The 10,421-nt window shown below is 26.5% G+C and overlaps 2 protein-coding genes across 3 annotated transcripts in view; both read left to right on the top strand.

Moving 5' to 3' along the window:
- Positions 1-10,421, top strand: part of LOC125872833 (ATP synthase subunit d, mitochondrial) — a 739,546-nt gene that overhangs the window by 683,787 nt on the left and 45,338 nt on the right. The window lies entirely within an intron of this gene.
- LOC125872827 (MLO-like protein 3) lies at positions 203-10,025 on the top strand. 2 transcript variants are annotated; one of them, XM_049553623.1, is made up of 15 exons: positions 203-513; positions 706-763; positions 1,318-1,481; positions 1,798-1,914; positions 3,913-3,973; positions 5,847-5,935; positions 6,128-6,202; positions 6,523-6,611; positions 6,871-6,920; positions 7,006-7,046; positions 7,175-7,348; positions 8,140-8,175; positions 8,291-8,358; positions 8,891-8,951; positions 9,604-10,025. In XM_049553623.1, the coding sequence occupies exons 1-15, from the start codon at positions 379-381 to the stop codon at positions 9,859-9,861; spliced, it is 1,476 nt and encodes a 491-aa protein (XP_049409580.1). In that variant the 5' UTR covers positions 203-378; the 3' UTR covers positions 9,862-10,025. The 2 variants fall into 2 exon arrangements, with proteins under 2 accessions (XP_049409580.1, XP_049409581.1); XM_049553624.1 differs by lacking the exon at positions 6,871-6,920 and having other exon boundaries at positions 7,179-7,348.

Below are 10,421 nucleotides of genomic sequence, written 5' to 3'. Positions count from 1 at the left end.
ATAAAAATTTTCCAACGTATCATATGATTTTCATTCTTTAAATTAAAGTAGTTATTTTTTTTCTAAATTTAGAAAAGAAACGAAATTCTAGAATTCTTCCTGGAAGCAAACAATACTTGTGCTAGCAATTGGTTAGACCATTAATAAAAACTTAGTTAGAAGCCTAAGTCAAGAAACTACGAACCAAGTGATGAACCCCTCTACAAGATTGTGGGGAAAATCTTTGTGATAATAATTGCAACATCTCAATATCATTTTTTCTATGTCCAATTAGACTTTGTCGTCGTTTGATCTCTTCTACTCAACCCCGTCTGTGATTCATTCAACCTCTTTTACCTATAATAAACCGAAGATAAGATTTGCTTCGTCAAAAACTATATGGCTGGAGGAGGATCCGGTTCGAGTCCTTCTCGCACTCTTTTAAACACTCCAACTTGGGCTCTGGCTACTGTATGCTTCATCTTTATTTTCCTTGGAATTTTCATTGAACACTTGATCCATCTTCTTTGTCATGTAAGCAACTTAGATTTTAGTTTAGTTTATATTGCTCGTATCCTTTTAAAAATATTGTTGAATTCTCTAAATATACATAACGTTTGGATGATATCTGACAGACATTTAACAATATTTTTTAAAAGAAAATAATATAAAGTATATGAGATTTAATTATGAGTTACTTAATTTGCATTTGCAACGTTGGTGAAGTGGCTCAAAAAGCATAGGAAGACCGCTTTGTTCGAAGCTGTGGAGAAACTCAAATCAGGTCATATATCTAATTTTACATTTCTTTAATTTGCTTACTCCAAAAAGTGAATAAATTGACTATTTATGTGAGAGAATTTTTTGCATCTTTTTTTTTTTTTAATGTGGACAAGATAAAGAAAAAGTTTCTTAGTCTATCACTTTTTTGATGATATCTATGTATAAAAAATATATATATATTCGTCAAATATTTTAATCGGTTGAACTAGATCATCTATCTTATTTTTCAGATTACTTATTCCACTTCTTAAATGTAGAGATTATTACCCTGTTTGGCCATACTTTTGAAAAGACAAAAGTGTATATTTTCTTTACAAAATCTTTATTTTATATTTGGAGTATCAACTATCAGGGTGTTGACTAAAGCATTTAAGTTGGAAAATGAGTAGTAGTTGTTTTAATAGTAACATCAGTTGTTTTTTCAAAAAGCTTAAAAGAGGTAATGGTAATTGCTTTCAATTTTTATTTTTTTTTAAATCTTGATCAAACACAAAATTTATGTATTATGGAAATTGATAAAACTCTTTGACCATTTAATTTGTTTTTTATGTGCAGTGTTGATGCAACTAGGATTTTTATCTCTATTATTAGCAGTAATACAAAGGCCAATATCCAAAATATGCATACCAAATAGAATAACAAACTCCATGCTTCCTTGTAATCGTGTTCTACTCGATTCTACAAAAAGCATCAATTCAGAAGATCATTGTGGCTCCAGAGTATGTGACACTTTCCAAATTTCGAGAGTCAAAGAAAAAAAAATCATGATTTTTCATATACTCTTATGTATTTTTGATTGTCAATTCTTATGAGTTTACACAGTACATTTTACGTAGTATAATAAAATTTAGTATTTTCATGTCTGAATTCACAATCGACACATTAAAGAATTTGACTATTGACTTAATACCAACGATGACATATAAATTATAACAAAGATGGTATATGTTTTGATTGTTTTAATTTTTGAATAAACATGTTCTCTTTCTTATTTTAATATTTTTTTAAAAAAATTATTTGATAATTATTTTCCAGGGGATGACTTCTTTCATGTCACAAAGTGGAATTAATCAGCTAAACAACTTCATATTTGTGCTAGCAGTCATGCAGATTGTGTACAGTGTTGTCACAATGGCTTTAGGAAGAGCCAAGGTACACTATTTCTAAATAATACTCCTTCATCTCATGAAAATATTATTATTTAGAGAATCTAATATATAGTTTTTTTTAAAATTATAATTATAATTTTTTCAAACTAAAAAAAATAATAATCATTAGCTATGTCTAGTTATACTATTTTTTTGTGTAATGTTTAAATATATAAATTTTATTTTAAAAAAAATTCAAAGGATATATGCTCATTATACATATTAAAATTAAGTATTTTAACTCTTATACTATTCGCATATATTAATATAGAATATTTGTTCTTCTTAGTTATTGCACTTTGCAATTAATTGGAAAAATCAATATCTAAGAATTAAATGTTTTAGTTATTGCGCTTTGCAATTTTCAATTTTTATTTTGTAACTCATACTTTCCTTTGTAATCATAGGGGAGACAAGAAAAAAAAAAAAGATTAGATAGTTATAGAGTAGATTTAGATTTTACCAACACGGTATACATTCTTGAACACTTGATCAAATTCTTAATAAGTTGATATTTGCATTGATCTTATATATTTTGTTTTTCTTAACTTTTGATTGATCATGCAAAAATATAGAGATAGCGAAATCGATCTCAATCAATCAATTTAGACAATTAGAGTCAGTAATATTTTGAACAATTCTAAAAAGAAAATTTTGTGAATCAAGTATATCCATTAAAAAAAACTCAAAATAAGGGGATATGAAAACCAAAAATAAAAATAATAAGAGCTAGGAATTGGGACTATAGTTAATGGGTCGATACATTAAATTGTCTGGACCAGTTGATTAATTCAGCTGTCAAATTAATTTTTAATATTGATTGCTACTAAATCTGTCTGTATCAATTTATTTATGTTACTTTACTTTTAAATCTGTTTCAAACAATTTTTTTTTTGATAATTCAATTCTAATATATTTAAGATCACAAATTTAAAGAATATTTTAATATATTCTAATATCTTTATCTAATTTAGAGTCTGTTTGACATTACTGTTAGGAGCCTAAAAGTGTTTTTTTGAAAAATAAAATATTTTTTTCAAAAAATTGAATGTTTGACGAATCCTTAAAACTTCTTTTAAATTGAAGTTGAAACAGTTTTTCTGTTGTGTGGAAGAAGCTTAAAAATTTTGCTTCTTAAAAAAAGCAGAAACATAAGCAGAAAATTATTTTTTTGAAGACTAAAATACCCCTTCATATATACATATTTACCAATATATCCTTCATTAATTTATTAGCATATCTCATAAGTTTGGTAAAATTTCATTCAAAAAAAATATTTTATATTTTCTATTTTTATATAATAATTTTTATTTTATTTTATGTTTATATATTATTATTATTTTATATTTTATGTTTTATGTTTTATATATTATTTTAGTTTTATTTTACAAAATTAGAAATAAAGGTAACAATAAAATTTTGTAGGATTAAAAATATGAAAAACTTTATTTATGTTTGTGGTAAATATTCGTATATAGTGTTTTAATTTGTGGAATGATTTTTAAATTTATTTTGCTGGATATTTTTAATTATATTTAAATAATCATCTTAATATTTAATTAATTAATTTATGTATGTATAATATTGATCAGAAATTTGAATATGTACATTTTAATTAAAATTTATGTAATAGATATTTAAAATAGAGTTACCCTTCTTCGTAATTTGACTCTCAAAAATACTTTTTCAAAAAGATTAGCTAAACACAATTTGTTTATCAAAAACACTTTTCAAATGAATTAGCCAAACACAAATTGCTTTTTTTCAAAGTCATTTTAAAAAAATCATTTTAAACTTCTAGAAATAAACAACTTTTATCAGCAATGTCAAACATGCTCTTAAATTCAAAAGATTTAAAATATTATTTATTTTATCAAACTTCGTGTCAAACTAAAATTAGACAAATAAATTAAAACATACAAAGTAATTACTATTAACAAGTATTAATATTTACTTAAACTTCTATCTATTTATCATATATATTCTTTTGATTAATTAATAGATGAAACGATGGAAAAGGTGGGAGGACGAGACGAAGACCATAGAATATATGGCAGCCAATGGTATGAATCTTCTACTTGCTTATAATAAGACAGATCGAAAATTTTAAAAAAACTTTAAATTTTTGAATAAGTTATATATTTGGTTGGTTAGTCAAAATATTTATAAATTAAAAAACTTGCTAAATATAGAAAAATACAAATTTTAAAACCAATCAAGTAGAAAAGTAAAAGATTTTAATTGAGATAGAGAGAGTATAACTTTTGATATATCTATATATATATGTTTATTGTGTTTTATTTTATATCCATTCTTTATCCCATTTCATTGTTCTTAATGTCTTGTTGATGTTTTTTCCCCCACGTGTTTAGATTGCACGAAGTCATTGAGTCGAAATTCATTTATGAATCATCGTAGTTGAACCATCTTAGTAGTTGAATGTTACAACAAATTAAAGTTCCAATTTAAAATATAGTTAATATCTCAAAAGGTTATTGAACATCAATAATTTATCTATGAAAGTCAATAAATTTTATTTTATATTATTAAAATCACTCAATTTAAATATTTATATCAATAAAATCATCCGACTAAATTTATTAATAAAAAAATGTCATGACCAAAATTTTTTTTTTTTTATGCCATGTAATATGAAGCCCAAAAATAAATAAAATTAAAGAAAACTCACTAAGAAGCCAATAAGAACTAGAACAACATGGAGAAGGCAGTAGTAGAAGCAATTCTCATTTTGCTATGCTAGATTTGTTTTAATGACAAATCTAGTTAGTGATTTTATTGATATCTATGTTTAAGCTGAGTGATTTTATTGGAGTTTTCGGCTAAAATCATCCCTCAATTATGACTCAAATCTAATGTACACCCTTATATTATCTAAGTGAGCAAAAAATATCCTTATACTATCCAAAAAATAACAAGAATCATCCTTCAGTCTATTTTTGTTAAGAAACTGATTGAACACATTTTTTTTTAAAAATTTGGTCATGCCTTAGCCACGATGAGAAGATCAAAGTTACCTAAAAAGAATAAGGATATGGATAGAAAATGAATATTTTATTCTCATAATTTAAATTTTGTATGTTGTTAGTTTATATGTTTTTGCATCATCAAGTAAATTGACTTGCAACAATACATAAGTTTTGAAATATTTATACAGTAGGTTCCGATGGTTAGAAAGATCATGTAAAAAAATTAATTTTAAAAATATTACGTGCAACTATTTAGAGATTTTCTTTAGTAAAAATAATATATAGTACGTATATACTATATATACAATGCAATTCACATTTTATACAATATACAGAAATACTGGAAATTTAGTGAAATTATGTAGGTGTTTTGTTGTTAAAATTAATTAATACTAATTACTTTATTTGAAAATTTTGAAATTGGAGTTGTATTTGGCCATATTTTTTACAAAGAATATTTAGAATTTGAATATATTTTGTTTGAGTATGATTTAAACCCTCAATACCTAAAAATTGAAAAAATCACCCAACTTGACTAGCTTAACCATGTGTACATATATTCATTTGACTTGACACATTTTTTTTGGTGGCGTGAGTTTTTTTTTTAAAAATAGACAGAAGGATGAATCTTGCAACTTTTTGGATAGTGCAAGGATGTTTTTTGTTCACGTATATAACACAATGATGTACTTTAGGTTTAGGTCATACTTCAAGGATGATTTTAGCCAAAAACTCTATTTTATTGATACAAAACAAAGTTTAATGAGTTTGCTAGATAAACTGTAAAAGTTGAATGAACTTTTAAGCTATTAACTCGTTAAAATATTAGTATTTCAAAGTTTGAAAATAGAAAATGACTTCTTGATTTGATTAAATATAATTCATATCTGATTTATATTGTTGAATTCTAATTTTGATACATTTATGATCAAATGTAACCATACATTAGATCCTAATCGATTCAGATTTACAAGAGAAACCACATTTGGTCGACGCCACATGAACAAGTTTACAAACACTTCTTCTCTGCTTTGGATTGTAAGTGTAATTTATTTATTTATTTGACATTTTATTAGGCAAAAAGAGAAGCATTTTGGGTATTAATATTTCTGATTTGGACAATAAAATGACAAAAATGATCCCTTAGGTTTGAGTATTAATTTTGAGTGTTTTTTTTATGTATTTTTTGCTATTTTACCATTAATACCATTATTTTTACCAATGGGACAGAAATGTTTCCTGCGGCAATTCTTTCATTCAGTAGCCAAAACTGACTATCTTACATTACGCCATGGCTTCATTACGGTCAGTATTCCCTTCTTCTTCTTCGATTTTAAATATTAATCGTTTTCATAAATTGAAATTGTTTAAAATATTTAACCAAGTGAGATGTTTAAGATGATTAAAGATTATGTTAAAAACATTGTTCTCTTAACATTTTATCAAATCACAATGATTGTTATATAGTATATAAGACTCTTGATTCATTCAATTCAGTCGTCCATATGTAACGGAAAGTCCTCAAAAAAGATTTGATTGCGATCAATTATTATCAAATCATTAACCATATTGTCTCACTAAGTATGTATTTTCTTTTTATTTACTCAATCAATCAAAATGTGTAGGCACATTTACCTTCCACCAACGCCTTGAATTTTCAAAAGTACATTGAACGATCTTTAGAGGATGATTTCAAAGTCGTCGTTGGCATAAGGTAATAAATTAATAACAAGCTTCGACTCCAACTTTTAAAGTTGTGAATTAATTTCTTCCTTTTATATCTAGATAACTGACGAATAATCAATTATTGTGATCTAAAGTAAAATTTTAACCAATAAAAATCAATTGCTAGAAAAATTATGACAATCAGTCAAACTAATATATACAAAATCTTATATAGACCTCTTGCATAATAATAATTAGTTACCTCTACACTGAGATCTCCTCTTATTTATTTATTTTTACTTGAACAGTCCTTTCATGTGGTTAATAGTGGTCATCTTCTTGTTAGTTGACGTCCATGGTATGTAACTAATAATTATTATTTAGCCCATCAATAATTAATACTTGGACAAATTTTCCACCTTATATATAATTAATTCATACAGGTTGGAACATCTATCTTTGGGTATCATTTCTCCCACTCATAGTAAGGAAATACAAAATTCTACTCTTAATTTCACTAAAAATAAATAATAAATATTGGTGATATATTTTATTCATTGCTAATTCTATTTAGCGAAAAATTATTAAATTTACTAATGGTTGATTTTATAGACAGTGTTGGTGATTGGGACTAAGCTGGAGACAATTGTTGCCCAAATGGCTCTTCAATTGGAAAATCAAGAAAGTGTCATCATAGGATCCCCATTGGTGCTACCTAATGATAGTCTATTTTGGTTTAATCAACCTCAATTTGTTTTGACCCTTCTCCACTATACCCTTTTCATAGTAAGCAATTTCTCCCTTCAACTCTTCTTCGTAATTAGAGGTGTCAAATAGATGGATTGAGTTAAATTTAGACGAATTAAAATGAATTGAGTTAATAAATAAACAGGTTAAAAATTACTTGTGTGAAATGCGCTAAAAGTGGATCATAGCTCAACCTGCCTAATCTTTACCAATTTAAGTACTATCTTAGTTTTATCAGGTACAAGTTTAAAAAAAAAAAAGACTATGAATTTTGTGGTTTTTAATCAAAGATGTGAGGTCTTTTAAATTTTGTCCTGTTAGACTTGTTATGTACAATTTTATAATTGAAAACTTATTAAATATAGAAAGAGACATTTTTTGAAACAAATTTAAAAAAATGCTTAAATTGAAATGACTTTTTTGCTCGTTATTTATAATTTTTTAATATCTAATATTATATGACTATATATATCAATCCAAATTTAGATGGACTGAAATAGATTAGGCTAATTAGATGAGTTGAGTAATAAATAAATTTTTCCAATTTTCAATAGATTGCATAAATTATATTTTTATGACCTATTTTCCACCTTTACTGATAATTTCTCGTACTTTCTGATTTATTGATCTCACTACTTATGTTAGAACAAGTATTAGTTATCTTTTAAATTATTTGATCGTTCAGATATGTTTTATATTATCAATATATAAAAATTAAATTTTTCATTTTATTTTACAATATGCTTATAAAAAAAATAAAGTATCATTTTTTTCTCCCTAACAATTAACTCACCTATCTATTTACTTTGTGTTCCATGACTTGATTGTAGAATGCATTTGAACTGGCCTTCTTTATTTGGGTGACGGTAAATCTCTACCCTAATTGAACAAGAAGTAGAATAACTTGTTCTTATAATTAATTATTAAACTAACAACTCATTTTCTATTTTTTTTTTTTTGTGAAAAAAATAAATATTTCAGTGGCAATTTGGAATAAGCTCTTGTTATCATGAGCATGTGGAGATCATTGTTGTCAGGGTAGTTTTGGCGTAAGTCATAATTCCATCCTCCTTAATTTCTTTATCAGAATTATTTTCTCTTAATATTTTAGTATCTAAAGGAGACATTTTGTCAAAATAGAATTATAATTTATTTGAGACAATATAGTTAGTCTTTAGGTGATCTAGTAGGCGTTTGATCATGAAAATTGAATATTACGTATTTTATTTAGAATGTTTAAAGTTGGAGTTGTGTTTGAGCCTTCTTTTGCAAAGAATATTTATAATTTGAATGAACTTTTTCTAAATATAGTTTATACCGCTAATTTGAATAAACTAGCATAGTAAACCTACTTGATTAATTTATCTTAAACATATAATTAAATCTGTACTAAAATAGTAATATCTCATAATAGATAATCACATAATATAATGTTATAGATTAATTATTAGATACAACTATTACAAATATTTTTTAACATATCATATACATTCTTATATATTGGAGCGTCCACAATTATATTTGATCGATCGATCAAAAATAAAAGAATCCTAATTCTTTGCACATATGTGGGACATGCAGGCTGATGGTTCAAGTACTTTGTAGTTACATTACTTTGCCTCTCTATGCCCTTGTTACTCAGGTTTGTACTCCATAAATCATACTTCCATAATGAATTGATTCACTTTACAAACCTATTTTAGTTAATTAAGATTTTTCTTTTAGAAAATTTAAGAATTAATTTAATTGATTGATAGGTTTATCGATGGAACAAGAGATAAGACATAAGTACCTCCCTAAATTATGATCGAAATATCAGAGACACACTTTAACTAAACTAAGGTCCTATTACCTCCTGAACTCATTTGTTTTGTAATTTTGTACGCCTTTTGACTTATGTGGCACACTTCGTGACTCTATGTAGTTGAGGCGCGTGGGAGATGTTTGGATGCCACGTAGACCAAAAAGATGTACAAAATTACAAAAAAATGGGTTCAAGGGTAATAGGACCTTAGTTTAGTTAAGGTGTGAAACTGAGATTTCGGTCATAGTCTAAAGGGGTACTTGTGCCTTATCCCATGGAACAATAATGAAACTTTATGATGACTTTTATTTGTGCACCACTGATTAAGTTGCATCACAAACGATTTCTTTTATTCCAACGTTGAAACAAATTTTTTAAGAGCTTGAAGCATGTATATATAATAATACTATCCTTAAGGATATATCATCGATTATGTGACCTGATAATAATATAAAAGTTCTATTTCATGATTTATTTAACTTTTGTCCAGATGGGTTCACATTTCAAAAGTGCATTGTTGGAAGAACACATAACACAAGCCATAAAGCATTGGCACACAGAAGTGAAGAGGAAGAAAAAGAACAAGCTGCAGGGATTAGAGTCATCACATTATTCTGTTGCTACGACACAAATTACTTCTCCAGAAATAAAATTAAGTGCTAGTGCTCATGAAATTCAAGAGATCTCTGAAGAATCACCAAAAGTAAATATAGTCCATCAAAATGAATCACAAATAGGTGTTGATTGAAAGAGCAAAATTAAAAGAAAAAATATAAGTTTTTTCACAATCTAGGAATTAAATACTTGGGGTTGTTTGGTAGGGTGTATACAAAAAATGCTAAATAGCGTGTATTAGAAATGCTTACATTATTTCTTATGTATTATTTGGTTTGGTGTATTAAAAATAACACACAGTGCATAACATTTTTTTGAAAATAGTATTTACAAAGATACCCTCCACATATATGGTAAAAAAGATGTAAAAAAGGTTTTGAGGAGCAATTGGGTCTTTAATCATGTACACTCTCAACACACAATCGAGTTGAAATAGTGTACCAAAAAGGTACTACTAATATACAAAGTTAATGCATGCATTATTTCTTCTAATACACTCTACCAAACGACCCCTTAATCCCTTCCATTTGTAATACCTCTATTACAAGTCAACTAAACAATATCCCAACTGTCCACAATACAAACTAACCCTAGATGACAGGCTTCAACGACTACCTCTAGTCACAACACACCATGGCTACAACTAGTCACAACACACTATGGCTACTTCTATCCACAACTCGAATCTAGAAG

The sequence above is a fragment of the Solanum stenotomum genome, chromosome 8 (genome assembly GCF_019186545.1).
Source record: "Solanum stenotomum isolate F172 chromosome 8, ASM1918654v1, whole genome shotgun sequence".
Classification (NCBI taxonomy): domain Eukaryota; kingdom Viridiplantae; phylum Streptophyta; class Magnoliopsida; order Solanales; family Solanaceae; genus Solanum; species Solanum stenotomum.
Note: the sequence above shows the minus strand (reverse complement) of the source record. Positions and strands in the feature narration are given on the sequence as shown.

Bases quoted from the DNA above. Each gene is read 5' to 3' on its own strand.
- LOC125872827 (XM_049553623.1), top strand. From the start codon at position 379: ATGGCTGGAGGAGGATCCGGTTCGAGTCCTTCTCGCACTCTTTTAAAC. The intron at 5,936-6,127 runs GTAAGTGTAATT...CCAATGGGACAG, and splicing joins CTTCTTCTCTGCTTTGGATT to AAATGTTTCCTGCGGCAATT. The intron at 7,349-8,139 runs GTAAGCAATTTC...ACTTGATTGTAG, and splicing joins TCCACTATACCCTTTTCATA to AATGCATTTGAACTGGCCTT.